This window comes from Drosophila subobscura, chromosome E (assembly GCF_008121235.1).
Source record: "Drosophila subobscura isolate 14011-0131.10 chromosome E, UCBerk_Dsub_1.0, whole genome shotgun sequence".
NCBI lineage: Eukaryota > Metazoa > Arthropoda > Insecta > Diptera > Drosophilidae > Drosophila > Drosophila subobscura.
In genome coordinates this window covers 17623847-17651843 of record NC_048531.1, presented here as the reverse complement: position 1 = coordinate 17651843, position 27997 = coordinate 17623847, and the positions used below count along the sequence as shown (strand labels likewise).

The 27997-nt window shown below is 48.2% G+C and overlaps 4 protein-coding genes across 7 annotated transcripts; 1 reads left to right on the top strand and 3 right to left on the bottom strand.

Moving 5' to 3' along the window:
• The first annotated feature begins 22 nt into the window (after window positions 1–22).
• On the top strand, window positions 23–12422 carry LOC117889793 (SET and MYND domain-containing protein 4). Of its 2 annotated transcripts, XM_034794265.1 has the most exons (7): window positions 23–449; window positions 512–575; window positions 633–764; window positions 828–1175; window positions 1232–1474; window positions 1527–2412; window positions 12396–12422. In XM_034794265.1, the coding sequence occupies exons 1-6, from the start codon at window positions 119–121 to the stop codon at window positions 2395–2397; spliced, it is 1989 nt and encodes a 662-aa protein (XP_034650156.1). In that variant the 5' UTR covers window positions 23–118; the 3' UTR covers window positions 2398–2412; window positions 12396–12422. The 2 variants fall into 2 exon arrangements, with proteins under 2 accessions (XP_034650156.1, XP_034650157.1); XM_034794266.1 differs by lacking the exon at window positions 12396–12422 and having other exon boundaries at window positions 1527–2475.
• On the bottom strand, window positions 2425–3321 carry LOC117889796 (threonine-rich protein). Its single transcript, XM_034794272.1, has 2 exons — window positions 2724–3321; window positions 2425–2635 (listed from the first exon to the last, which is right to left on the bottom strand). Exons 1-2 carry the CDS (start codon window positions 3268–3270, stop codon window positions 2511–2513), a joined length of 672 nt encoding a protein of 223 aa, XP_034650163.1. The 5' UTR covers window positions 3271–3321; the 3' UTR covers window positions 2425–2510.
• Window positions 4342–7208, bottom strand: LOC117889794 (alpha-1,3-mannosyl-glycoprotein 2-beta-N-acetylglucosaminyltransferase). The gene is made up of 6 exons (XM_034794267.1): window positions 6228–7208; window positions 5735–6165; window positions 5571–5675; window positions 5404–5494; window positions 5177–5347; window positions 4342–5117 (listed from the first exon to the last, which is right to left on the bottom strand). The coding sequence occupies exons 1-6, from the start codon at window positions 6681–6683 to the stop codon at window positions 5004–5006; spliced, it is 1368 nt and encodes a 455-aa protein (XP_034650158.1). The 5' UTR covers window positions 6684–7208; the 3' UTR covers window positions 4342–5003.
• Window positions 8151–27973, bottom strand: LOC117889795. 3 transcript variants are annotated; one of them, XM_034794271.1, is made up of 9 exons: window positions 27877–27973; window positions 27414–27507; window positions 10478–10698; window positions 10192–10409; window positions 9467–9575; window positions 9286–9407; window positions 8953–9227; window positions 8641–8886; window positions 8151–8608 (listed from the first exon to the last, which is right to left on the bottom strand). In XM_034794271.1, the coding sequence occupies exons 2-8, from the start codon at window positions 27487–27489 to the stop codon at window positions 8651–8653; spliced, it is 1257 nt and encodes a 418-aa protein (XP_034650162.1). In that variant the 5' UTR covers window positions 27490–27507; window positions 27877–27973; the 3' UTR covers window positions 8151–8608; window positions 8641–8650. The 3 variants fall into 3 exon arrangements, with proteins under 3 accessions (XP_034650162.1, XP_034650161.1, XP_034650159.1); XM_034794270.1 differs by having other exon boundaries at window positions 8151–8886; XM_034794268.1 differs by lacking the exons at window positions 8151–8608; window positions 27877–27973 and adding an exon at window positions 27678–27849 and having other exon boundaries at window positions 8651–8886.
• Between the last annotated feature and the right edge of the window lie 24 nt (window positions 27974–27997).

The window sequence follows — 27997 nt, the reverse complement described above, 5'->3', positions numbered from 1 at the left end:
TCACATTTTCCCGAATTTTCACTTTCAGTTTGTCTGCAGCTTTTCTGCCGGGAGTACTCTAACGCCGAAAACTATTTAAAACTTGCATAATTTGTGACTCTAAAACTGACACAGTAAAATGAAAACTCCACTCAGCCAGAAGACGGGCTTCTTTGCCGAATACTATCTGAAGCTGAAGGAGCAGGCCGGGGCCGGAGCCAGCTGCGAGGCGGATATAGCCAAGTTGTCGGAGTGTAAAAGCGACGAGGAGCGCGTGGCCTATGTGGATCAGCTGCCCTGGGTGCAGTCTGGGGATGCCAACCTGCTGTTGAGGCCGGAATTCGATAGCAAGCGTGCCCCCCTGGCCGCGGAGATCAAGGAACGCGCCACGGCTGCCTTCAAGGCGAAGAAGTGGCTGGAGGCGATGGTGCTCTATACCAGGAGCTACATGTCACTGCCCAGTGAGAACGGTGAGAGGTACCCAAAGTGGATTTGGCGATATATGTATTTCTTAACTACCGATTTCCAACAGTTGCTGAGATCTGTATTGTGCTGGCCAATCGATCTGCCACCCTGTACCATATGCAGAAATATCAGTAAGAATATGCCTGAAGAGAGCAAAGCTCTAGACAATTATTACGAACTATTTGCAGAGAGTGCCTGATCGATATTAGGAGAGCCATCGACCTGGGCTACCCCAAGGATTTGATCTACAAGCTGTACGAGCGACGGGCTCGTTGCTACATGGCCCTCAAGGACTATCCCCACACAATTGAAGCCTTCAAGTAAGATCAAACTATCACCTGAACTGCTGTACCTCCCTCTACCTTTCCTCTCTTTTCACCTAGAAAATGCATCTCGGCAATGGACGACTCCGCCTTGACGTCCGACAAGAAAGCCAAGCTAAATCTGGACGCCATGACCATGATCAAAATGCTGCTGCAAGATCCGCGCACTGCCAAGCAGGCGGCCAAGCAAGAGAAGCAGAGGATCGCCCTCGATCAGGCCACAGCTCTCCCGGCCGAGAAGGAGTATGTGAGTCCGCTGGTGAGGATCGACCGCAACCAGCAGGAGGGACGATTTGCCCGCGCCGCAGCCGATGTGAAGGCCGGCGAGGAGCTGCTCGTGGAGCGTCCGTTTGTGTCCGTCCTACTGGAGAAGTTCGCCAAGAGCCATTGCGAAAACTGCTTTGTGAGGTGAGTAGATGGGAGGAAATATTGGAGATCGCTGGATTACATGCATTCCCCTCCAGGAGTGTGGTTCCTGTGGCCTGTCCGCGGTGTGCCGATGTCATTTACTGCTCGGAACAGTGTCGGGATGAAGCGGCCAAGAAGTACCACAAATACGAGTGTGGCATCGTGCCCATCATCTGGCGATCGGGTGCCTCCATCAACAATCACATTGCGCTGCGAATCTTGGCCAGCAAACCGTTGGAATACTTTTTGCAGTTGAAGCCAACAATTGATAAGGAACTCTCGCCAGAGGAGCTACTAAGGTGAGTCGAATACGCCTCCTAACTTAGTTCGAATACTCGAACTCCTTTTCAGTCTCCCCAAGGACGACTTCCGACGCGTGGCCCAGCTGGAACGGCATCAGGACAAGCGGCAGGCGTCGAACTTCTTCCAGCACGTGCTGATGGCCCGATTCCTGACCAAGTGCCTGCAGTCCTCTGGCTACTTTGGCGCCGAACCCCAGCCGGAGCAGGTTCGAGCCATTTGCTCGCTGATGCTGCGCAGTCTGCAGTTCATCCAGTTCAACACCCACGAGGTGGCAGAACTGCACAAGTACAGCTCGACGGGCAGGGAGAAGTCCATCTTCATTGGCGGTGCCATCTATCCCACCTTGGCCCTGTTTAATCACTCGTGCGATCCCGGAGTCGTGCGCTACTTCCGGGGCACCACGATCCACATCAACAGTGTGCGACCCATCGAGGCTGGCCTGCCCATCAACGAGAACTACGGACCGATCTACACGCAGGACAAGCGCGAGGAGCGCCAGGCCAAGATGAAGGAGTTGTACTGGTTCGAGTGCTGCTGCGATGCCTGCCTCGACAACTGGCCCCTGTTCGAGGACCTGCCCCGAGACGTGATCCGTTTCCGCTGCGAGGCGCCCAACAACTGCACTGCCGTGATCGAAGTTCCGCCCAGCTGCAATGACTTCATTGTGAAGTGCGTGACCTGCGGCGAGGTTACAAATATCCTAAAAGGACTCAAGGTCATGCAGGACACGGAAATGATGACGCGCACTGGCAAACGGCTCTACGAGACCGGGGAGTATGCAAAAGCGCTTCAAAAATTCATCGACCTAATCCGCATTATGTACGATGTGCTGGCCCCACCGTTCCCCGACTTCTGCGAGAGCCAGCAGCACCTGAAGGACTGCTTCCTCAACCTTGGCAATGTGTACAATCTGGATTGATTCGAAGCTGCTGCCACTCATTTGCCATTTACTTTCTGTTCGAAGTATTTATTACAACCGTTTTTCGCTCGAATTATTGCAGCAGGTGTTTGTTTTCATTGGGATTTCCCCACTTAGTAGTAGTAGTAGCCGCCACAGCGGCCACGATGGAGCCTACTGCACCCGGCCACGTTGTGCCTGGCGAAGTAGCAGCAGCGATAGCAGCTTATTGACGGCCGCCAGCTGCCCGCGACCCAAGCTGCAAATTAAAACGCAAACAGAATGAACAAATGATCTCAAACCCACTCACTCTCTCGCTCTCTCCACAATCCGGAGCAGACACTTACGTGCACAGGCCCCATTCCGATTGCCGTAGTCCTTCTGCTCTTTCAGATAGCACCGATCAGCCTGCTCGTTCAATGTCCAAGGATTTCTGGTGGTGTACGTAGGTCGATATTCGTTTGTTGGTGGTGCGTATGGTGGCCTATAAGACGGAGGTGCTGCTGTGGCCTTTGTGGTTGTGGGAGCTTCTGTTGTCGTTGTTGTGGTGGGCTCTTTGGTTGTGGTCGCAGGTTTTGCTGTGCTAGGTGCTGGAGTCGTTGCATCTGCTGCGGATACTGCACTAGCAGCTTCTTCTGTGGATGCACTTGTCGTAGCTTCTTCGGCGGGTGCTGGAGTCGTATCATCCTCTGCGGATGCACTTGTCGTAGCTTCTTCTATCGGAGTGGACGCCGTAGGTTCTTCTGTCGTACCCTCTTCTGTGGTAAGCATGGACTCTTCTGTTGTGGGCCGCGGGAAATCCTCAGGATACTCAGGTTTTATATCCTGTGCACCGACGGTGAGCACCAGCAGCAGCCACAGCGAAATAACCGGAAATTTCAGCGTCAATCGCATTTTTTCGCGTTGTGTTGTCGTAGGCTGATTGCATTCAACTGAAACTGATCGTCAGTCCCTCTAAGCGCAGGTAGCTTCGGCCGGATCTTGGGCCCTACGTAATGACAGCGAAGTGCTGAGGGTGCTGGGGGCAGCAGCTTCAGTCGCTGATAAGAGAACACTGCCAGGCACAACAAGCACTTGGGATGACTAACATTCTGGGGCCACTATTATGAAACCTGGATGCTCATTAAAGGCACTTGTATAGATTGAATGTGATTCAGAAATGCCTCTCACGGAATGTAATTGACACCTCCCCACACGTTCGCATGCATTTCTGTCAGTGTAGCCTGGCAATTGCTTATCAGAATTTGAGGTGAAGTTGACAATTGTGTGGCTCACAAATTGCTTGCGGGTGGCTGAGCACGCGTGCGCAACCCACCTTGTAACACTTTGCCGTTCGTTTTCAGCATTTTCGCTGGCACTGTAACCCGCATAAAGCCAATCAAGGGAAGAGCGAGACGAACTGTCGATGGAGTCGAACGATGACGTACAAGACTTTTGATTATGCGTCAAAAGCAATGCCAAGGGAATTCGGTAATGCATCAATCAATAAACAGAATGAAAACATTCCTAATGCTTGGGGAAACCCAGCAGCTTTGAACCCAAATTGATGATAAGAAGGCCTGATTAAACGCATTCCTTCAACACAAGTGCATATTATATGGGAACAGTCTTGTGTTAATGAATAGTAAATAATAAGCACAACTGGCTGAGAAATTATTCCAGTAAATCGTAGATTAAAATCGCATATTGACCCTAGGTTGACACAAAAACTCTCTTCAAGGCATAAATAACAATACCAAGAATTACAAAAAAATGTTTACATTTATTTGAAAAGTGTTGGCGCGTACACAAAGTCGCGTGGGTTTTAGCTAGAGCTTCCAAATATATTGGGAGCCGCACCATACATCAGGGCACCTCTTTCCATTGATATTGCATTTGAAGTTGCAGTTAGTTTGTTCTGGGCTACAAAGTAAACCCTGTCCGATTCGCATATATTCGGTACGTGTTCGCTTATCAAATTAACTTAATTTTGTAGTACTTTTGAATAGCTGTCATTTGCTACTCGTTCAACTGAAACAACGATTTAATTGGCCACACCAGAAGAATAATTAAGAACTATTCGATCGTGAATTATCGTCCAGATCGGTAGATATTGGTTGTATATATATGTATGTAACTCGGATTCGAGACCTTATTTTCGGTGGCGGAGGGGGGGTTGGAGCATGACAAATATTCGAAACACATTTGATCACCAAGTTTCGTTATTATCCTGACTCTTAGAACTATTTCTTATCGCTAGCTTTTTGCTAATTGCCTTTAACGCAATGGAGTGAAGAGAGTTATTAAGCTCCAACAAAAGCAAAACAACACTGACCTATTTACAATATATTATTACATTGCGATGCGTTTGGGTTTGGGTTTGCGTTTGCTGCCCAAGAGCCCCTCAGTTTAGGTAATCAGAAGCTATGTATACATGGCGGAGACTCTTTTGATTTGATTCTGTTATGTTTCGCATGCAGTGGTGCAGCAGTGCTGCCTGCTCAAGGAGATTCCATCGTTACATCTTAACTAATTGGTCAAACAAAATAAAAACTAAACATATGACTACTTTTTGGTATTGCAAGCACACGTAGCTGTGTGTGTGGGTGTGTGTGTATGGGTGTTGGTACGGTTGGTTCTTAGCGTCGTTAGCTCCACGAGAGATCATAGCCCTTCCAGTTGGCATTGGGTGCCAGATGCACGCGTCGCTTGCTGTAGTAAAACGAGACGATGCCGTGATAGGCCGTACGTGGCACCCCGCTCTGCAATCAAAAACCAACACGATCGTTATTACGGGAATGGTACATCACGATGAACTCACCTTGAAGTCATCCATGAGCCCTAGCATCTTGGTTATCCGCTTATATTGCTCCCGCGTGGTATATTGGATGCGGACTGGTCCCTCGGCGGCTATTAGGTTGCGACGCAGCTCATCGTACGTAACGATGGGATACGTATAGACACTCTGCACAAAGTTCTTATCATAATTATCCTAAAACAGATGCGAATCATTATGAAGTTCAGGCAGGGATACACAAATGCACAAACCTTTAGCAAATGGCTCATATTGATTTTCGTGAACTGCACAAAGTCCTCGCTGAGCTTAATGTGTTTCAGATACTTATCAAAGAACAGCCCACTAAAAAAACAAAACAGAACAAAGAGAAATCATTCGTTACGGACTGCTTTCCACAATTGTGGCGCTTATCTCTTACTTTGATACGCCTATTTTGCCGAAAGTGCGAGTTCTAGATATCTCCGGTCTGATGCACACGCGATGTTTTCGCTGGGCCGGATGACGGATCCAATCGTCCCAGAAGCTAAAACAGTTTAAAGGCAATTAGCAATTGGCCGGTGTCGGTATAATTGGTAGACTCACGATTTGGGCCATTTAACTGAGAGCTCGCTCCACAGCTCTTTGGTGAGCATCCAGCCGAGGCCGGGGAAGAAGTCGGTGCGATAAAGCAGCTCTGGTTTCGAGGCGTCCACAACAGCAGCCTTGCCATTGTCATTCCAGGCGGAGACGCACCACAGGCTTGGGTCCTGTTTGAGCAGCTTGTGTGTGCCCAGGAAATACTCAAAGAAATCTGGTGCCACGTTCAAGTCATCCTCCACAATGATGGCGAAGTCGAAACCAACTTTAAAAGTTGTGTTCAGAGCCCAGCCATAGTGTCGGGCAATCTTGTAGTAGCCCTTGAATTTCTTCTCCTTCGGTAGGACTTTGATGTCGCTCTGGTCCGGCTGCTCAATGAGGGTTACTTGATTACCGAAGGAGAGGATAACCTCCTTGGTGTCCTCATCGCCACAATCCTAAAATAAACAAGAATACAAATGAATAACCGCTTGCTCTAGTCATGTTTCACCCCTCTCACCTGTGACACAATAATGGGAAATTGCTCCATGCTGGGACGATATTGAACCAGATTATCGATGCACTTCTTGACGGACACCCGATTGCAGGCAAACACCAGGACGGGAAAGACAGGCTCCCCATTGCCCATGTATGTTCTCGTTGGTATCGGCGCCAGGGTTTGCTTTGCCACATGCTGATCCAGCAACTCCCCTGAAATCTCGGCAGCCACTATACTAATCTGGGGCGTGGAGACCGTCTGGGCTTGCTCATACTTCGCTTTGACCAACTGGAAGAGATTCACGGCCATGTTGTGACTTTTGTGGTTGGCATCTCTCGCCTCGACGTTGAGACGGTACAGCTGATGCGCCTGAGTCCTGCTCAAGTTCACTCCGGTGTTGCGGAGCAGTAGATAGTAGGTGGCGTAGGTCCACGTAATGAGAAAACCAACTATAAGCAGCACTTTGCGTGATCGCATCTTTGGGGGGTTTGGTGGGTGGGCGTTCACTGCACTCCTTGTCTACTCTGGCATTGGCATTCAACTGACGATCGTCACGCGTTTCGCTTTGCTGTTTATCGGTGGAATTGGAATTTGAATTGGAAGCCCTATGTAGCAGCTGTTGTCGTGTTGGTTGAGCCCTCTTGGTGAGCAGCCGTGTCCAAAAAGCGTGTCCAGCATCGGGCATTAGCATCTGGCACTGCGCAAGCTGGCTACATTTACCGTCAGACTCATTGCTGTCGTCGTGGACTGACCGCCAGGCTGGCAAAACAATACCTTTTCGCCAAATCGAATTGCGGAAATAACACGTTGTCAGGTGGTACGAGAACTTCATGCAGCGCTCACTCCAGCTGGTGGACTCCAGTTTCTGGTTGCCTCTGGTGCTTGTTTAGCTGCTCCTTTCTCCTACAATTGCCAGCTGTTGTATTGTTTGCTGGAAACAGGAAATTTCTCGGTTTGCATAGTTTACAAAAACAAAAATAAACTATGCAAACGCCAGTTGTACGCAGTGTGACCGCGGAATTATCGATCAAATATACCGAAAGACCCTCGCAAATATACCGAAATATACCTTTGCATTTTCAAAATATACTGTAAATATACCGTAAATCTTAAATCGTTTGTTTTGAATTTGCAATTCTCTTCAATATTACCCAAAAGACAGGACTCGCCGTGCTGAAACTATAATTTTATCCGATTTATCAATCAATTCTCCACAAGATAGGCTAGTTTTCACGACTTCCTTTTGTTGGAATGTTTACAAATTAAGTTTAAAACTAAAAAGGTCAACCAACAAAAATAGCATAAAACGTTACGTGAGTGAAAATGGATTGCTACGTATTTGACAATTTGTTGCTTGTCAACCGGTAGTTTTAGTAGAGAATAGCCATTGTATGCCCTAATTACATAAATTAATGTTAAAATATAATTTTCAAAGCTGCTCTCAAACATTAATAATGTTTTCACATGCTTTCTATGTATATACATCCATATATCGATCTAGATACATTCTCGATATCTATAATCTGCAAAATTTCATTGAGATAAATCTCCAATACAGATTGACTTGTTATTGCATTGATTGTAGTCGAGGATTCGAGGATATCCGTCCATCCAAGGGTACTAAATGTTGCTAATTCCGTGCCAAATGTTGGGGAACAGTGCTGCTATCTTTACGCATCATGTTGCTGGCCCAGACAAAGAATACAGACTCATTGTGGCGATGAAAATTCCCATGTTGCGAGAGAGAAATATCCCTTCAAAAGAGAGAGAAAATTCCCCAAGGAAAAGAGAGAAACTCCTTGAGGGACATTTGAAAAACATGCGTATGGGAGTTTGGATACCCAATATTATTGAATGTGCCTTAATAAGAGCGTATTTCGGTCTTTTAATTGGATGACTCCAGACCATGTCCTGCGGGGCAGAAAATATCTGTTCGAATGACAGTTTTCAATCAGAGTTTCGTTTAATTAATTAATTCATTTAGGTTTAGTCGTTATTTAAATTAGCTTAACAGTTACACTTAGGAGACTAGTAGGTGCTTACGAGTTAGACCGAGTTCAAGTTTTTCCAAATCTGTTTATATGTGTATATTTATATTTAAGTGTGTATTTTGTGTGTGTGTGTGTGTATTTTTATAAGAATCACTGTTGTCTGTCTGTCTGTCGCCTGCCATAAGTCGTTGAAAACTTAATTTACCGCATTCATTTAAAGTTAATTACGTTTTGTAAATGGCAGTTACACAAAGTTGTATAGGTGTATATTAGTAGTAGGTAGTACATTAATATTCCTTCCTTCCTTCATTGCCACTGCACGCAATTCCAACCTGATTAACATTCCTCGCTCTTCCGCTCGCCTGCCACTCGAGAGATTTACAGCTCGCCCTGTCCGTGTGTGTGTGTGTGTGTGTGTGTGTGTGTGTGTGTGTGTTTGTGGACCAATGGACTTTACATCAGCCGCCAACTCAGGGCGCAGAGAAGCGTCCAGACACAGGCGAGGGACAGACCGGCCGTACCCGAACTGAGATGTCCTAGCTCTCGCTCGTCCACCACAAAGGCGGGCACAGCGCTGGCAGGCGTCTGCTCCACAGAGCTGCCGACAAAGTTGCCGCGACTGTTGCGGGCCAGGCGCTGATTGGCCAGCTTCAACTCCCGCAGTTTCTCCTCCAGCTGCAGGACCTCATCTATTGAGCGGAAGCGGAGACCATTAGCAGAAGTTCCACAATGCAATGCAAATCGCACAAACTCACTCTTGTTGACTCCCTCGATGTCGTTGACCTGCAGGAACATGGCCAACGAAATCTCGTAGACCTTATTCGCCGAGCTGATCTCCCGCTTGCGTCTGCCGAAGCCCACTTGGTTGTTGGAGCACTGCGTGCCCAGACACTTGTCCAGGCACACGTTCACCGTGGCTCGGAACTGCACGTACGAGGAGTCGGGAAACTTGAAGGCCTTGAATTTGGCACTCAAAATGTCGCCGTCGATCGTGTTGAAGTTCTCGAACAGATAGGGATCCACAGTGCATCTAGAAGAATGTCATGAATGGGTTTAGACGTTGTCCGGAAACGGATCGACACACCTACCCTTTGAAGATCAATGTTTCCGAGGAGGTGTGCGTGTCCGTGACATCCAGATAGTTTACACCCAAGCCGTAGACAGGTGCCGAGTCCTCGTCCAAGTTGATTTCCATGGTCAAAGGAGTTCCCTTTGAATGGTTTACACATTAAATTCATTCCGAGGTTTGTTGATGTCTCTGCAACTTACCGACTTGACTGTCAAATCTCTGGTAAACTTCTGGCCGTCCTGGCTAACGCCAATGGAGAGACGCGGCTCTGGGGCTCGTTTGGTCAGCGACGTGGTGATCTCCAGATCCCTGCAAAGCAGTTGAATGAGACAGAAGTGGTTGAGTTCCCTCGATTGTGATTCAGGGGGTTCCTGTTCGTAATGAGCTGAGGCTCGACGCCCAGCCACGGAGACGGACAGACATGGACTCCCGCCAAAGGTGGCTGTAAATCAACGCCGGGCAATGAAAAACAAACATTGTATTGGATCGGATCGATTTGGAGGTTGGAGGTTGGAGGAGAGGCTTGCTCAGAGACAGAGACTGAGGCCTGGACACGCCCGGCAATTAAATTGACTGTGGAGGTATTAACGCATATGAAGCCGCCGGCATCGATTTGGCGGCTAATTACCTGCTGGCAAGACAGTACGGACAGGGAGCTGAAGGGGAGACCTGGGATAGGTTTGATTTATGGCCCTTTTGGTTTGGAGTTGGACCAATCGTTGCCTGGAACGGCTTGGCTTGGAACGACACTGGGCACTGGGCACTGGGCTGAAATGGGGCATTTAATATGCCATAAACTTGTGCATAGATTGCTCATAAAAATATGCATAGATGCTATTTTTTATGAGCAATTAAATTGCAAGGAGACAGCGGCAGTGGCAGTGGCAGCCGCAGCCGCAGCGGGAGCGGGAGCCCAAAAACTCACTCTGGTTCCTGGAAACCCGCCGGCAGCACATCGCGTTTGACCAGGCCGCGTCCAGAGTTGGAGGAGTTGGAGTTGACGCTGGCGCTGGTCGTGGTACTGGTGGCATTCATCATGACATTATAGACGGGACCGCTGGTGGTGGTGATGCATTTGACGCTGACAATCTCCTTGCTGCTGGCCGATTCGATGATGATTTTATGATAGTACACTTTCTTGCCCTAAAAGATAGAAGGTTGGAGCTGAGTTAAGCATTGATATTCTCCATGTATCCATGGTTGGGACGCACCGTTAGCTGGTTGACCATGCGCGTAACGCCGCACTCGTAGAAGTCGCTGAGCGATAGGCGGAAGACGGCCAGGGAGCCGTCGATCTGCGGTTGGCAGCGCTCGTCTGGATATCCCTTGAGACCTTCCAGGTAGATCTGTGCTGGGCTCTGGTCCTTCTCCGCGGCCGGCAGGCCAATGTCCACCCTCATCTGATCCTCTGAGCAGTGCACCTTGTGGGAGCCTGAAAGCAGCGAAAATGGAAATCAAATTGTTGTTTTTCTTTCAGCATTCTTCGTATACTAAAAAGTGGGCTAGCATGTCGTCAATGGTCAGAACTGGACTAGGCCTGGTCTGGCCCGGACCGGGACGGGACGGGACGGGCAACGCCTTCTCCACCACCACCATTATCATCATCATCATCATCATCATCGTCCAGACGGACGGATGGACGGACGACCGTGTGGACGAACATTGACGAGATGGACCCAAGCAGCACTAACACTAAACAATTGCCAAACATAATTGCCATGTGCTGCTATTGGAGCGAGTTTGTGGCAAAAGTCTTTTGTTTTTTTTGCGCCCCTTCTATCGCTCTCTCTCTCTCTCTCTCTGTATTGCATCTGCTCTTTTTTTATTGAGTTGGCTTAATGGACCCGCAGGGCTGCTTTCCGAGGCTGGTGGAAAGCAAAAACCTGGCATTAGGCCCCAGACACACTCACACACTGCTTTGGTTTAGTTTGGTGCGCCTCGGTCGGTCGGTTGGTCTCTCGGTCTCTCGGGCTGTGGCATAATTTTCAGTCCGCGTACACCAGGCCATCCAGGGGCCGGCAATCAAAATCTTATTACCGTCGAACATGTGTAGGATGCCACAAAATTATCGGCTTAAATGCTCTCTCGCTCTGCCGACGAAACCATTAGCCGGCAAGGATCTGGAGCGGTGGCTCCCAGTGCTGAGCAGGAGGGCAGAGCAGAGTAGATTACTGCTGATCACTGCAGTCGCAAAAACTAATTTAAATAATTGACTCTAACTACTTAATCTGCGTACTAATGGCACAACGAATCTAACAATTTCACAGATCGGAATTTCGCAGCCCTCCTCTCTCTCTCTCTCTCGCGGTCACTGGGCCTCTCTCGGATTCATGGCCATGCAATGATTCGCTTTTAATTAGCCAACAAAAGAGTGAAGTCCGCTGGGAACAATGCGATCGGGGAAACAAACGCGGAAAAGCACTGGGCACTGGTAATTAAAAAAAAGCAATTGCAGTGGCCGTGGCCGTGGCTGTAGCTGTAGGCGCCCCCAGTTCTGCCAGAACGGAAGGGGCACCTTGTGCCTGTGTGTAATCGGAGTAGCAGCCCCAAGGTGGGCGTAAAGCAAGCGGCGCCTCGAGAAATGAAAATGAAGAAAACCACAAAGCGGGGAATGACTTCCGCCAAGAACCGATGATGGAGGAGGAAGCCACAGATCCGCTCCTGCGAGCCAATAAAACACAAACAAATGAGAGGGCATTAAGAGTGCATTAAGGATGCCGGAGATGAGGCTCTGAAAAGGCAAAGGCTTGATGGACCTGCCAATTAGGGCAGACATGGAAAAAGTCCATTTCAGTGAGGGGATGAACAGAAAAATATACAAAAATCGTATTTGTGGAGAAAAACCTCTCTGTAGAAACCAATATACCCCGCTTTGTCGATGTCTACTGGGCAGAGAGACGCCCACGAAGCGATGACCAAGACTGGGAATGCCAATGCCGCTGTAGGTGCTGGACCAGACCAGCCCGAATGAAGCTGTTTGCCTCCAAATGGTGTCTGTGTCTGTGTCCGTGGGCGGGACACAGTGCGACCTGCGACTTGGGTGCGAAATAATTGAATTTCGAGTTGATGCGCGGGCCGGGCCCTTTCCTAGATGTTCTCTAGATGTTCGCTTATTGATTGAATTTTTATTGCTCGCCGCTGATTACAATTTATTTGACACCATTTTTATGGGCCAAGCTCGTGAGAACTGAGAACTGGGAGCGGAGAACCAGAGAGCGCTAAACCATTGCCACAGACGTGGAGAGCAAAGGTAGGACCAAAGACAGAACCACTTAACCCACATTTGGTGGGGGGAGCAAGGGGTGAGGGGGCTTCTGACGCTCTTCGAATCAGATTGAAAAGCGACTGGAGTGGGCGGCCGAAGTTGGATCGAAGTCAGATTCGGGCATTAGCATTTAACCTGTGAACATGACAAATCAGCAAAACGTGCCACATGCATGAACATGCCTCTGTCTCTGTCTCTGTCTCCGTTTGCCCCTGTATCAGCTGCTCCCTCCACCCGAATGATCGCCATGTAAGCAGCATGAGTTGTACCGCAATCGCTGCAGCCAGGCATAAATTTCCATTACCAATAAATTTAAAAGAAATTACATTACAAGCAAAATGACCCGTAGCGAAATTCCGTGGAAAAGAACCTCAGAGCAGTGGGGCTATGAAATATCGCGGTGGTAGGGGCGGGCAGCCACCAATTCGGTGGGCCATCAACCAGCGATGGACTGTGGACAGGACAGGATTCAGCGGAGTCGGCAGCAGTCTCCTCCTCAGGCTCCTCCTTCATATCACAATCAGCAGCCACGACACTGTTCCACGGCTCTCCTTCAAACAATTTGGCAACAAATGCGCGCGCACAATCAAATGAATGCACAAATCAATAAGACAACAGTTGCTGCTGCTGCTGCTGCAATGCTGCAACAACAACAACAACAACCGACAATTGCAACGTGCAACACCGTTTACAAGCCACGCCAAGCCGCAGCAAGTCAAGCCTGCTGAATGGGGTGGTGGCGGGGAGAGGGAAGGGAAAATTCACCTTGGGCCAAAATAACCAAATCATTGCTATGCAAATGGCATCGTTTTGTTGCCTCAGTCATTGCCAGCTTCCCTCTCATTCCATCTCTCTCTCTGTGTGTGTGTGTGTGTCTACCACCCTCCCCCTCCATCTCTCACTCTTTGCTGCTGGGTGGAAGAAGAGTAGTCGTGAAAGGTGGGAAAGACATCTTCTCCTCCTCCTCCTACCACTCATTCGGTACTCGGGAAGAGTTCACTCAGTCTCCACCAATTCTCCACCACTCCTCCTCCCACTCCTCTTTGCTCAGCTGGTCTGCACTAAGAGAAATTGCAGTTATGTCTGTCATCAGGAGCAACTGAAAGCTAAGTTTCGTGTGCAGTCCAAATGTACGAGCATGGAACATCTTTTGCATAGTTTAAAATATAAATACCATCGAGCACAAACTTTGTTTTGCTAATTAATCGACATATGTATGTAGCATGTGGTATCGCAAGCTCTCTCTCTCTCCCGTTAAAGCTTGCGCTCTGCTTATTTGCGATTATTTACGTCAGCGCTTGCTTGCATGTGATCTGAGCTTTCGGCTGCTGCTGAAGCTTTCGAAATGCAGCTCCAAGCACGCGTCTGTATATGTACATAATACATATGTATGTATGCATGTGTACATAATATAATCGATTACCTCTACCAAACAGTTGAAGATTTCTTCCCACTGCCGTACAGATGACTCCCACTGCCGTTTGTAAAAGTAAATTCTGAATAAATTTCGTCTAATTTCTCTTGATGTACTCTTGCAGCCACAAGCAGTGTGGCAACAATTGTTTCATGAGTTGTGTGTGTGTGTTGTGTGTTTGTGTTTGTGTGTGGCAACTCCAAATGCATCTCCATGTTGTGTCTGGGACTGCAAGTGCAACTGCAATTGCAATGGCAATTGCCATGGCCATGGCCGTGGCTAGATTATGCAATTGTCTGACTCAATGTCTCCCGGACTCTGTCTCCTGGTCTCTGTGTGGGATTCCAGTCACGTTTCTGGCTGCGGCTTCTGCACCACCAACTAGAACTAGGTAGATCTGGGCGATCAGCAAACTACTCGTATTTTCGGGATGCTCTGTGGATCAACAGCTGGGAAGTGTTAGGCCCGGAGGCGTCTATCTACTCTTCCCACTAAACGGTAAACGGGGAGACAGATCCTCACTCAAGTGGCGGGGTGCTACAGCAGCAGCAGGGGGTTCAATCCATTTGTGACTTTCACATTTATGACAAGACTTCGACTGATAGCAAATAACCTCTGTGCGAGTAGAATTCGTTGTGCCTGCGGCTCTCCGCCGCCTCTTATCGAGTGAAATTGCCTGGCCAGGCCAGGCCTGGCTTGGGCCACTAACTTGACACACACGACGCACGATTATCATCAATCTTGGGGGCTGGGGCACAGGAAATACTGGTAATTTTCCTAGGCCCCACCGCTGCACCACCGCTAGCCAGCCCCATCATCCTTTTCAATGACCAATTACACTTAACGGCCATGCATACAAAATAAATTAGAAAACCTCAACTGCAGATGGGAATGGTACTGCCAGGCCTCACGGCTGCAAACGGGGCAGGAGGAGCACGAAGGAGGGAGGAGGTGGAGGTCAGCGCCACTTGGAGTCGCTGTGGGTGTTGCCACGGCCTAATGGATAATGGCTCCACCAATATGCTAAGCAGCGTCAATGTGTCAATGTTTGCCGCATAAATCCATCAAAGTGCGAACGCAACAGAGGGATAGAAAGAGACAGAGAGAGAGAGAGAGATCAAATGGACAAATAAACCCGTTTTGGGACAACAAACTGGCTACAAATGTGATAATTGTAAAGCATTTAGTTGGGGATATTAGAGATCCGTTCCCACTCCCACTCCCCTCCAGCTACTGCCCAGCCACCAGGAACACCACCATCCTCAACTGATCTGCACGCCCTGGTTGGTATCTGGCGGCGGCGGCATCTTCGTGCCGCTTTCAGTCTGCAGTGTGTACACAGTGGCTGTCAATTGTATGTGCTGCCAGCGCAAATTGCCATTTCGTTCTCGCTTCAGCTTCAGCTTCTGCTGCTTCTACTTCTCTCCTTTGGTGCCTCGCTCGCATCATTATCGGCAAACAACTTTTTGTTTGTTAATTGTTTCAAATGACGCAATTTCTAGCTGCCATTTATAGAATTCTGATTCCGTCAGCTGATTGCGTCAGCAGCCTTCAGCCAAGAGTCTCAGTCTCAGTCTCTGTCCAGTGGCAGCATCCATCCCCACATGTAGCCAATGTGAATGCCCTGCTCCATGGCCATGCCACTGCCGCTGCCATTGCTCCAGCCGAGAGTCGGAGTCATCAACTCAACACTCGATGCAGTAGCCGGAAATTATGTGCTACGCCTGGCGGCCAATCAATAACACTGCATTAAGGCCAAATACTGAGCCAATAAATTGTGGCATTTACCCATCAACCCCCCGCCTCTTCTCCGCCGCTGCGGCCAACGCCTGACAAACCGATAAAAAGGCATTCACGAGAAGATCAGTCCAGTGAAAGATCTCTCAGGGACAGTTCCACAAAGTGCAGATTGTGTCATGGAGCTGTCGCTGTCCCTTTAACCCAAATGGATCTGAAGATAATATCACTCTCAGATCTCGTTTCAGCCACAGCATTTCAATTGATTTCAATAATAATTGGAGTTCTTCCAATGGAAACTAGATTCTAGAAAGAATTTATCCATCCTTCCTCCAGCAATTCTTAAATTTGACGCATGATCAATTGGGCGAACCAACTTGCTTTGCCGCAGTGCTGGCTGGCGAGCTGCCATCACATTTGGCCATATTTAAAAGATGAGATGCAAAATGCTGCTCCTCCCTCGTCGCTCCAAGATAGTTTCGTCAGCAGCTGGGGAACGGTAAATCTGCGGCAAGGCAAGCCAAGCAATGCCAAGCCAAGAGGCAACAACTTTGTCCGGCCGGCCACTTGTCCGGCGTGAACATTATGCGCAGCTGGCTAATTAAATTACACAACAGTTTGGACATGAGTGCCGGCCGAAGTGAGAGCAGGAGGGAAACGTTGGCAGATGAACAGTAAACCTGGCCAAAAGAACGGATGCAACACAACACAACTGTGTGGCATGCCTCCTCTCTCGCCAACTCATACGATGCCCATGACTTTGACTTTGACTTTGACTCAAAGCTGAGGCTGCGACTGTGAATGTGACTGCGAAGGCGACTGCAACTGCAACTGCAGACTGCAGACGGGTAGGCTTAATGCTCAAGCGGCGTCAACAGATGTAAATGTAAATGTTGCATGCACAAAAAGCTGCGCCAAGCTGCCACCTCATGTGGCCGGGGCCTGCTGGTGAGGCATGAGGCATGACTAGGCTGAGACTGCCACCTGACTGTTTGCTGTTTCGTTTTCTCCGGTGATGCACTTCTTTTCTTCTCTTTTTTTTGGGGGGGAGGGCGAGGTGCAGTAAAATTTATTAACTGCCAAGGTGAGAGGCAGCGAACTGAGTGATCAAACGGGGATGGGGGAGGGTAGGGTCGATACTTCCACGGTGCCCATAAAGTCAATGAGTGTTTCCACTTGTTCAGCCTGGCTTTAGCAGCTTATACGATGGGTATGAACATCGGCTAGATGCAGACATAGATTGGAAACAGCGTCACATATAAATTTCATGGCATTTGGCTCTTTACGTATGAATACTGTGTATGGCCAACCAATTAGCTTCGAAGCTTCTCCGAAGATCTTGTTACCCGATCTATGATCGTTCGTTGGTCCTGAATTCATTTGGCCTTGTTAGACCGACTTGATGACAAATGCGTGACGTAACTGTAAACCTACTCGTGTTTTGGTTATGTGGCGCTGGCTCTGGCTTTGCCTCTGGGTTCCCTTTCATCTCCCTTGACAATTTGTCGCAATTTCTGCGTCACGTCCATTGTTCATTCACTTCACTCATTCGCCTTCATTCACTGGAGCGCTCTCTCTCTCTCTCTCTCTCTGTCAGTCAGTCACTCAGTCGCTTATTTACACATTTTCAGCACGGCGGCGTTTCAGCACTTGCTAAATTGTTGGTTTCCGCCTTTTAGCTGGCACGCTGCATCTCTCTTGGTGCCTCGTGTTGGCCAGCCAGGAACAATTGCTCGTGGTAGAAACAATGCTAAAAAGCACGGAAATAAGTCCAACTTTTGGCAACCGAAGCGTTCAACACCCTTCCAGTTTGAGTGATTCCATTACAAATATGTTTTTGGCACATTCCAAGAGAATGGAATGACGACTGGAAATTGATGTGCTGCACAAGTTTGCTATTAGTTTTAGAGTTTTTTATTATTATTATTAAATTATGAATTAGTTTCAAGCCTTTTGCTTAATATTATCATACTCTTACTCTGTAAGGGTATGGCAGCGTAATGAGCAGAGCAAAGGCGGCAGCATTTACCGCTAAGAAGTTTCGAGTGAAAGCGAATTCTGCATTGTTCTCGCCCTATTGAGTCATTTGCCTTGGACGAGAATGCGTTTACAGTAACTACGAGAGGCGTACATACATGTACATGCATGCATGCACACCATATTGAGGAGCTTTGAGAGAGGAGCTTTGAGAGAGGAGCTCTGTTTGGGAGGCAAAGGCTCCCCACATGCCTAACTGTACACAGAAGACAAATTAATAAGAAAATACTTAGGAGAAAATACTCTAGTCGTAATCATACGAATTAATTCAAATGGCAGCACGAGAAAGTGTTGTTCTTGCGGCGTTCTCGGCTGTTGGCTCTGTTGGATTTTTCTTCAACTGTTTTTACCATATTAAGCCCATGAAATGAACGAGAAGCATTCGCTGGAAGAAGTTTTCTCCGCTCGATGTGGCGGCATATAATTGCGTTTTCTTTTTATGTAACGACCAAATGGCCGCGACTGGCCGTTGCTGTATTGTTAGCATGGCTCGATGGATGCCTTTTTACGCTTAATTGGCCATAAAAGTTGGTGTTGCTTTGTTAGCCACAAATGAGAATTTCATTGCCTCCATGCGATGGCGCGAATGCTGCGAATCTCATTTATCAAATGGCTTCTCTTTGATTCGAATCTGACACATTTCCTTTGGGCCCATGACACACAAAAATGTTGGGTGCTTGGATTTCCAGCATCGGGTCATTAATCAAATGATTATTGGGGAAGGGGCTTGACCAAAGAGGTTCCGACACCTTTTGAACCCTTAACCCAATTGCTAATTGTGGCCACAAAGCAGTCGCAGTCGCAGTCTCAGTCTTAATACCCTGTCCCAGTCGACTCTCACAATTATCGATAGGGTCAGCCCATAAATCTCAACCGGGGTTAGTCTAATCAACTGAAGCGCCTCTTGGAACCGCCAAAGGTGTCCCGCCCGTTCAACCGCAGAAGAAGCGAAATGGAAATATTCTATAGACACACACACACACACACACACATGCAAACTCGTACTCGCTACAGCAGCGGCCAAATGAATAGTAAATGCTGCCAAAATAATAGACTTGACAGCTGCAAGAATAAAACGTATCTAAAGGCAGCCTCTCTTCAGTGAATAATCTCTTGCAGCAGTAGAACTTTTCGCATAGAAACGCTGCTATTATTTTGACCGCAGCTGTGTGTCTATTGTGGACAACGTACTCGTACTCGTATTCGTATATGGGACATGGCCTGCTGTGAAGCTTTGGCCTGCAACCAACTGACCAAGTGACCGCCAGCCAAAATTACAACAACTGGAAAATTTATTGCATCGAAGCCCTGGCTTTGGCGATGAGGAGGGGAGACTCTAGGGGAGGCAGGGCAGTGGGCATTCGCCTTGCCATATGAAAGCGGTAATATTTTATTTTGCATTGAATTAGCGGGCCAGTCGCCAAGAGCCTTAATGCCCAAAAACGTTACCCGTGGGCGTTGTCTTGGCCACATTTGGGCATTGGGCATTAGCCACAGACAAGACAGAGAGAGAGGGAGAGGGAGAGGGGTAGCCACGCGAGTGTCGTGTTCTGGCCCACACCTGCAATTGACATTATTATTTTGCAGTGTGTGTCTGTGGATTGCGTGCACCAAAGGGTAGAGCGGCACGGCGGCACACAGAGAGGCTGTTGCAGCTTGATTTATAATTGTCCAACTGGGTTTTTGGGTAGGCATTCCATTCTACGCATCTTGATAAGTGCGTAGTTTATGGCCATGGCTCGGACCAGGGACCAGGGACCGGGGACGGGTTAACTTGCATCTCGGCACGGTCATCGCTTGTCCCGGCACAAACTTGTTGAAAGGCGGCGGGCCGTGGAGTACTGAGTACTCCATTCGTATTTGTGGTCGGTCGTGTATCGCATGCCTGGCCATCTGGCCACGTTAATAACCGTTTTGGACATGCCAAGCGGCATTATTAACAGCATTTTCTTCTCCTTTTATTTATCTATCTCTCCTCCATGGCTCTTCTCTATTTTTCGTTTGTCTGCGGCGCTTTTAATTGCCACCACAAAGAGAGAGCGAGAGAGAAAGAAGAGTCTGGGCGACATTTTAATTGAAATTCTACAGAAATAGCAACACTCTGCTACAAGACAAGGGAAATAATCTAAGAGAAGCATCTACCGAGTGGGGGGAAAACAACGTTTAAAACTAAAGTAAATTTTCCAAAAATTTGAATTTCTTTCTCTTGTGAAAACACTTTCTAGATTGACGTGAAATTTGTTTGGAATGTGAGCCGAAAATAATTAGAAAACAAAATTAAAGAAATTACAGAAAGCAAGATGGGAAATATTTACACTGTAGCAAACAAAACTATGACTTGTCATGTTTGTAGTTTAGAAAATTGTAGCATGAAATTGTCCAAAGTGAAACACTAACATTAGGAGGGTATTCATTTCCATTGTTTTCCCACAGTGGAGCTGCCAAGGGACACCCATTGATATTTTTATATTAGACTACCATTTAATTGGAAGAAAAACAATGAATCTTCAACCCTGTTGCGTGGTGTAACCGCAAGAGTGCATTATGCGTCATCATACTGTGTTCGCTGCAATCCAATCCCATACTATCGCATGCAGTCCAATCCAAATCCAATTTGCCCTTGAAGAAAAGCGAAACCATTTCAGGAATGGAATGCAGAATCGCTTGCTTCCTGGATTCCCGATCACAAAAGCAGACAGGGGCTTGGGGAGGGAGTGTAAAATTGCTTGATTTGACCGCCGGCCAACTGTCTTCTCCCGTGTTGCTTCCTGGTGGGTTGGATGCCAGAGCTTTATTCTCTTCTCTACTTTTTTTTGTTGGATATGCATCTCTGGGCATTTCTTTTCAATTACCAAAGCAGCCACTCCCTTCTCCTTCTCCTTCTCCTCCTACTCTTTACTCTCATCCTCCCCCTGTTCTCTATGTAATTTGGACTTCAAACGCATTCACGTGCTCTCCTGTCCGCTGCTGTGCTTTGCTCTCTTTGATAAGCAGCTGCGGGCAACAGTGCAACGTGAGGGAGGAGCAAGCACATCAAAAGAGTTGGGACACGAACTGGCTGGCTGGCTCTCCCTCCTCGTTAGTTAGTGCCAACACTGGCAATTCTCCAACAACTCAAAAATCCAGTTCATTTCGATGTGTGCTGTGCTGTGTGCTGATTCTCGGGGCTCAGGCTGCTTCGAATTGCAATAAATTAATTAACAACCATTTTTCGTTGATTTTATCGCCCAGAAATGCTGCTCCTCCACGCCTTGATGCGCTCTGCCTGCTATTAAAAATGGAATCTGGGATAATTAAACGTCAACACTTTTAATCAGAGCAAGCGAAAAGATGTACGTAAAAAGACTGACAGAATAAACAGCCCGAACACATGACATTCGAGAGTCGCTTCTCTTTTCAGCTCTTCTCCTTCCTTTTCTTCTCTCTTTTTAATAGCCTTTGTTATTATTGTCATTAAAAGTCAAAGCACACACACACACAACAACAACTACAGCAACATCAACAGCCACTTTAAGCTCGCTCTCTCGCTCTCTCTCTCCCCCCTAAAGCTCGTGTTTGTTTTTGTTTTTGCAATGTCATTGACTTTGGTGCGTGTGGCGTGTGCAAATTGTGCTGGGAATTCATCTTAAAGCCATTCATCCCACAGACTAGACCCGATCCGATCCCCGCACACGCACTTGCTTGGAAATCTATTTATGTATGTAAATATGCTCTGCATTAGCAGGAGAAAGAGAAGAAGGAGACAAAGAAATTTAACCGAAATGGAACTGAACTAAACATTTGGTAGAACTCTTACAGTAATTCTTATGGGGTGGTCTTATGGGCGATCAATCTTTGGCACTGCTGTCCTCCTGTCTGCTATGTTTTCGTACAATCGATTCAAAAAACAGCAACAGCAACAGAAACAGCCACATGCCCCATCTGCTTCACCGAGTGGGACAACAAATAAATATGATAAATTTGCCACATGCAGTTAGACATGCAATTTATCAAGCGCAGTGGCAGAGGCGGATTGGGGGAATGGGGGTGCAGTAGGACGCTCCCCGCCGTTGCGGGTCAGAGCGTCTAATAGATTAAATAAATTTCGCATAAATTATGCAATTGTGGCAGCCATATTTCTAGCTTCCAACCCGCCTAAGGGGGCCCAGGCCAGGCCAGGCCAGGCCGGCTGGTGGCTTACGCACCGTCTCCACCTACTTGCTCTACGCTTTCCGCTTTCCTCTACGCCTTATTAACTTCCATGTGGAGTTGATCCTGTTCTGGCACCAGTGCTGCTGCTCCGTTAGCTGCTGTTGCTGTCGGCTGCGTTTGAAACGCTCTACGCAGCGTCTTGCATTTCGCATTTTGCATTCGCGTATTCGGTAATTAAAAACCCAACGCGAGCCGCTTGGGGACTTTGGCTCCAACTCCGACTCGGACATAGAGTTGGCTCTAACGGTAAGCAGGTCTCGCTCTCCGCGAGTGCGCCCACCAGGATTAGCTACAGGTTTTACCACACCACCCCAGGCGACTCCCTCTGCGGCTGCTGCCGCACAATTTACATAATATTTGCTCTAGATTCCATCTTGTCCCCTCGGGCCGCTTTCACACGCATAAACCAACTTGCGCCGGGGCCAAGATCTCTGCCCAGATCCATAGCCACAGTTCGAGGCGAGTCGGTCGTCTTATCAGGCCTCATAAATATGTTCTCTCGGTCGTGCCTTTGGGCGCCCGACGCTTGACAATTTCTTTAAAATACAATTTTTCTTCTGCAAGAGAAATGAGAGCGGAAATTAATGGTCGGGGAGAAGGCAGAGGATCGGATAGGATAGGATCTTTGGTATGCAAAAAGCATGGAAAGTGGATTGCAGATTGAACAGAATCTTGACTAGATTGCAGCTCGATTGGGAGTAGCTTTTTCGTTTTTTCTCTTTTTTTATGTGGCATATTTCACAAATTTGCGCTATGAAGATTAATGGAATCTCAAATAGATTGAATTCCATCAAAGTTCTATGAAATTCTAAGATGTTTGCTATTTCTCTCTCTTCATTTTGGACTTCAGCAGTCGGGCAACTTATTTGTGGTTTAAAAATGAGAAGGAATAGATTGAAACTCAATCAAAACTTCATTTCAATTATCCCATAACTCTCTCCCTCGCTCTCTCTGGCTGTCTTTAGGGCATGTTCGTTCTACAGGTATTTATCATAGAGTTCCCATAAAATTATTCAGTTTGGCCTTCTTGGCAAGCATGTCCACATGGAGAACATGCAAATTTCACAGTAGTTGCAGTTGCAGTTGTTGTGGTTGATTTTGTTGTTGCTGCTGCTGTTGCTGTTGCTGTTGCCACATCTTGGCCTAATACAATTAGTCTTGTGTAATACGCATGCCTTATGCTTGGGTTGCTTCGAGCCGGTGCCAGACCCGATGCCGATGCCGGTGCCGCTGCTGGAGGAGTGCCGTGCCAAACCCGTTAGTGGTCGAGAGCACATATACAGTTAGCCACTGCTTGCTGGCCCCCTCTCACGCTCTTTCACCGCTACGGTCCCCGGTCCCCGGTCCCCTCCCCTTACGCAATTCGCGCCACACGCCGCACATGTGTTTTGGAGTCGCCACCGATTGAAATTGCCTTGGGACGGACGCGCGAATTGATTGTACAGTGGCCAAAGGAAAAGTTGAAAGCCGAAAGCCTTTTAGGCCGCCTCTGCTCTCCCGCGCGCTCTGCCTCTCCCTCTATCTCTCTTCAGCTCCGATTTCGACTACCAACTTGTTGCCAAAATGGTCAGCGCACAACGGTAAAAGCCATTCGATGCAGTGTTGCCCCAAAGCTGCCAGATCCCTCCCCTGTCCGCTCCCACGGCTACCAGCGTCTGGGTCCAAAGTTGAACTAATTAAAGCGACAAAATCGAAGACAAAGCCAACAAAGACATGGACGGCCATATCCATATCGATATCCAAGCCAAAGCCAAAGCCAAAGCCCAGGCCACAGCAAGTGAAGTTGTCTTTGTCTGATCGAGAGGGCAATCGGATTATTATTCAATAAAAGATGTGCCGGCGAACAAAAGATGGCCAGGGCACACTTGATGACAAATGCCTGGTCGGCCAACCAAGGGCAGCCCAAAGTACGAGCACTTGGGCAGGGCCACTGCCTCCGGGCTGGTCCGTTGCAGGTCCAGACCTTGTGCCCTTTAAGCAAGCCGCCTGCCTGCCTGCCTCTCTATTCGATTTTCTCGTTTTGTTATCGCGAGCTTTTAATCTGCCCATTGCCGCGCGGAGCCAGCCAAAGAGGACTAGCTCCAGCCCCCAAGACTCCTCCTCCTCCTCCTCCTTCCACGCTGCAATGTATCGCGCAGGGCGGGGGGAAAAGGGCAAGGGCAAGGGCAGCAAGCAGGCATTGTTGCAGCCACAATCGACCTTAACCCTTGCTAACCTTACGGAAATGGCAATAAAAAAAGGGAGTATTCTTTCGTATTCATTGACATTTCCTGATTTCCAGCATGTAAGAGATACAAAATTGTTCCTTAATCTTTATCTGGCTTCGGCTGCCACTAAAGGGTTAACAGTTCAGCGGAAGAGCATAAAAGGCAAAAGAGGAAACAGAATTCAGCAGCAGAAACCACAAACTTAACCCAAGAGTGTCAAGGAGGATCCATTTCAGTGTTGATTTGTAGACCCAACAGTTCAGGGTGTTAACGGATCCCACGTGCATATCCATTGACATTCCTGTAAAAACATTCCCACACATCGATCAAATGCTCGTACGTACGTACGAGGACCAAACGTGTTCGCCCATCGCATCATTTCTCTGGGTCAGGCACTCGAACATTGAGTGCCATTAATGGGTTAAGAGTTCAGCGGGAGTGGATTGACGGGGGCAGGGACAGGGCAGGGTATGTGGCAGGAGCATCCACATGTAGCAGACACGAGTCTGCACCGAAGAGGCAGCGGCTCGATTTTATTAGCTTAGCAAAAGGCTTTGATTGTTCTTGTTCCTCGCGCTGCTTGTTGCCCGTTGCCTGCTGCCCGTTGCCCGTGTTGTTGTTGCAGCTATGGGGCTGTTATGGCCTGTTGCGCTTGTCTAGACGGGCAATTTTTCACACACACAGACAGACACACACACACACACGCACACACATACAGATATAGCCATTGGGGAGCTGGACTTGCTCTAAAATTGGCATTTTTCGCACACATAAGGCAAAAATGTAAAGCGAAGTCAAGTCTCTCTTGGCCAGAGCAGGAGCCTTAGCCTTAGCCTTAGCCTCAGCCTCAGCCTCAGCCACAGCCGATGCTGAAGCGGTTTATTTGCCTTGTGTGGCATCAGCTTCATCATCATCATCGTGGTCATCGTCTTGGTCTTGGTTCTTCCTCTTGGCCGCTGCCTTGGTCATCTCCCAACGCTCTGACTGTGGCTCTGACTCTGACTCTGAGCCTAAGCCCGCTGGCATAATGTGGCGGAGCTTGGACATGGACATGGACATAGATGTGGTGTCTTGGAGTCTTGGTCTTAGTCTCGGTCTCGGTCTGGTTCTGGGTCTCGAGACTTTGGCAATTTCTTTATTACGAGCATTTCGTTTGTTGTGTTGTCCTTCTTGGCCGCTGGGGCAGAGACTCTCCCCTGTGGCTAGCTCTCTGTTGCCTGTCACAGGTCCGCTGATCATTATTGTTCCATCCACGTTGTCGCGAACCACCCTCGACTGCACCTCCTTCGATCCCATCCCATTCCATTCCATTCCATCCCATCACAATGCAATGTCAATGTTTTGTCTTAATGCGACAATGCTCGATCTCTGCCTCTTGTCTCTCTCTCTTCATGTTATTTAAATGGAGAGCGGGCGGCAGTGGAAGCGACAACGGCGGATGGGAAGATTTACAGCCTCTGCGATAGACGACAATTTATTGTATCTATATGGCCAGTTCTTCAGTCATACATTCGTTCTGGCCATAAATTAAATGATCTTGATGTGGCAGCGGTCTTCAGGAGGAGAACGAGGAGGCTCCACAAGGTCGCGTGTTGGCGCTTCTCAGCCGGCAATTAAACGAGTTAATCACAGTTCAATGATTTGTCAGTTTTGTTGCATAAGGGGGCGGGGCGGACGTCTGCCTGGCGGGGAAGGTCATCATCCCATCATTGTGTGCACTGGACTGTGGAGGCTGCCGCTGCCGCAGTCGATCGCGGCAGCGATGACATCATCATCAAATGTCGCTACTCCTCGATTCAAGTATCCGATCCCGATCTCCAGTCAAGTGGCAGACATTCAGTGTAGAAATACGAGAGAACTTTACAGACTTTCATACAAAAATCGAAGAGTTTTCAGTGCACAGGCCAGAGACTTTTACTTTTCCTAATGCAAGAGACCCCCAGACAAACAAAAGTTTCGCTTTAGTTAGTCAGACACGCCCCCGTTGCCTCCTACTCCTACTCCCTCCTCATCCGCGCCGATTCAACAGTTGGCAAAGATATAATTTGGCTTTCAGCTTCGTCTGCTGCTGCTGCTGCTGCCGCTGCCGCCTTGTGGTGCCGCTCTTGCCTCGCTTCAGAGGAGAGCGAACGAACGGAGTTCTCCCGTAAATTATAGCCTCGTCTTCAGCTTTTTCTATAGATTTGTTAGTGTATGTGTGTATGTGCTGCCAGATATGGAGATGCACACACATATATAATATATTGTATCTGTTTTATGTATTTTTAGGCTGCATCTTAATTCCCCGAGACCAGTTCGCCTACACGTCGGCGGCGTCCGAGTCGAGTTGAGTCGTCGAGTGTCGCCTGATTCAGCTTTATTTCGCTTTTATTTCTTTATTTTTCTCGCGTAACTCTTTTGCACTTGCCAGCGTGAGAGAGGCGGCGACAGAAGGAAGGAGAGAGGGCGGTTAATTCTCCTTTCCTTTTTGATTGCCTTTTAATAAGGCCCAACCGATACTCGATCGTTTCTACCTTGTGGGGGTTTTATACACATACTTTTAGCTATATTTTTATTTATCGCGTTTTTTCATAATTCTCTTTTCGATATTATCTCGTTGCCTTGAATGTTGAACGTGTCATGTTCCAGGCCCCCACCCAAAACCCCTCCACTTCCTTCACCAGTGTGTTTGTGTAGGTGTCTTGCTGTTTCTTTTGTTTTTTTGCCGCGCCCGCCGCGCCGCGCTCGTTGCTTCGTTTGTTTAGTTGTAAGACAGCAGGGCCACGGCTACCAGTTCCAGTGCCAGGTTCTCAGCTAATGACTAATGTGCCAGGGCATACATATGCGGAGAATATGCCGTGCATGGCCATCCATCCCAATCCCAGACCCAGTCCCGAACCATTCCGCTTATAAGGCAGGAAGAGAGCCCAGCTCAGCTCTGGCTGTCGGTGAGTGAATCATGACAGGGCCACACACACTTGAGCACCAAGTTCGTTGCCTCAGTCTTTCGTCAAAGAAAAAATTAAAAAGCTTTGGCTGGGACGCAGCAATGACCGTCGCCCGCCCGCATCACTCGCCCGCACACTTAACGATCGTTAAATTTGGCCATCAGCTGAAATGGCCACAAATGTGTACTCTACACGACTGAAAACGAGGTCACCTTAGCGCGGATTTGGTGTGGCCAAAACACACAAATATTTTCCGTTTCATTGCGCACAAAATGACATCATGATGCGATGCTGCTGGCAGAGAGCGTTGGGGGCGAGCTTGCAAAGCTTTCAGCTTGCACTTGGAGCTTAATATACGGCGTTGCTTACCTTTGCCCTGGGCTAATCCGCAGCAGAGGGCCGTCAGCCACAGAGTGCGCCACATTTGCATTGAGCGATGAGGCATTTCCCAAAAATTTCGAATCTAATTAGTCGGAAAACGGAAAGACAAACGGCATATTATTTATGATGAGCATTTTAAACAAACGGCACTTGCTCCACAACCAACGGCGGCGGCGGCGGGCCATAGCATTTCATTTGTATTCTTCATTGGCCTTTTTGTCGTTTTCACAAGCACAAAACACACTCGCACACACACACACACAAACTTGGCGGCGCACAGACGGCAAATTATTATGAAACAAAGCCAGAAGAGAATGCCCAAGAGGCAGCAAAGTGGCGGCCGAATGGAGTCCGTCCAATACTCAACAAATCAAAAACCAAATGACAACGGCAAATAAAAAACGAAACGCGAACACACACAACAGACAACACGACTGGACGGGTGCCTTACATGCTGAGTGGAGGACCACGAGACGGAGAACGAACACGTCTAAGCTGTTTGCTGGTCGCCAGGTAACAAACTCAGGTGAAGCCGCTTCAGCCACGAGCGAGCCACAAGCGATCGCGACCAC

Excerpts from the sequence above, each read along its gene's own strand:
- LOC117889795 (XM_034794270.1), bottom strand. The coding sequence starts at position 27,489 with ATGCCTCATCGCTCAATGCAAATGTGGCGCACTCTGTGGCTGACGGCC. Across the intron at positions 10,410-10,477 it reads GCATGGTCAACCAGCTAACG|GGCAAGAAAGTGTACTATCA; the intron begins GTGCGTCCCAAC and ends TCTATCTTTTAG. Across the intron at positions 9,408-9,466 it reads GAGATTTGACAGTCAAGTCG|GGAACTCCTTTGACCATGGA; the intron begins GTAAGTTGCAGA and ends AACCATTCAAAG.
- LOC117889793 (XM_034794265.1), top strand. The coding sequence starts at position 119 with ATGAAAACTCCACTCAGCCAGAAGACGGGCTTCTTTGCCGAATACTAT. Across the intron at positions 450-511 it reads GTCACTGCCCAGTGAGAACG|TTGCTGAGATCTGTATTGTG; the intron begins GTGAGAGGTACC and ends GATTTCCAACAG. Across the intron at positions 1,475-1,526 it reads TCGCCAGAGGAGCTACTAAG|TCTCCCCAAGGACGACTTCC; the intron begins GTGAGTCGAATA and ends ACTCCTTTTCAG.
- LOC117889794 (XM_034794267.1), bottom strand. The coding sequence starts at position 6,683 with ATGCGATCACGCAAAGTGCTGCTTATAGTTGGTTTTCTCATTACGTGG. Across the intron at positions 6,166-6,227 it reads TTCCCATTATTGTGTCACAG|GATTGTGGCGATGAGGACAC; the intron begins GTGAGAGGGGTG and ends TGTTTATTTTAG. Across the intron at positions 5,118-5,176 it reads GGCTCATGGATGACTTCAAG|AGCGGGGTGCCACGTACGGC; the intron begins GTGAGTTCATCG and ends TTTTGATTGCAG.
- LOC117889796 (XM_034794272.1), bottom strand. The coding sequence starts at position 3,270 with ATGCGATTGACGCTGAAATTTCCGGTTATTTCGCTGTGGCTGCTGCTG. Across the intron at positions 2,636-2,723 it reads TCGGAATGGGGCCTGTGCAC|CTTGGGTCGCGGGCAGCTGG; the intron begins GTAAGTGTCTGC and ends TTTAATTTGCAG.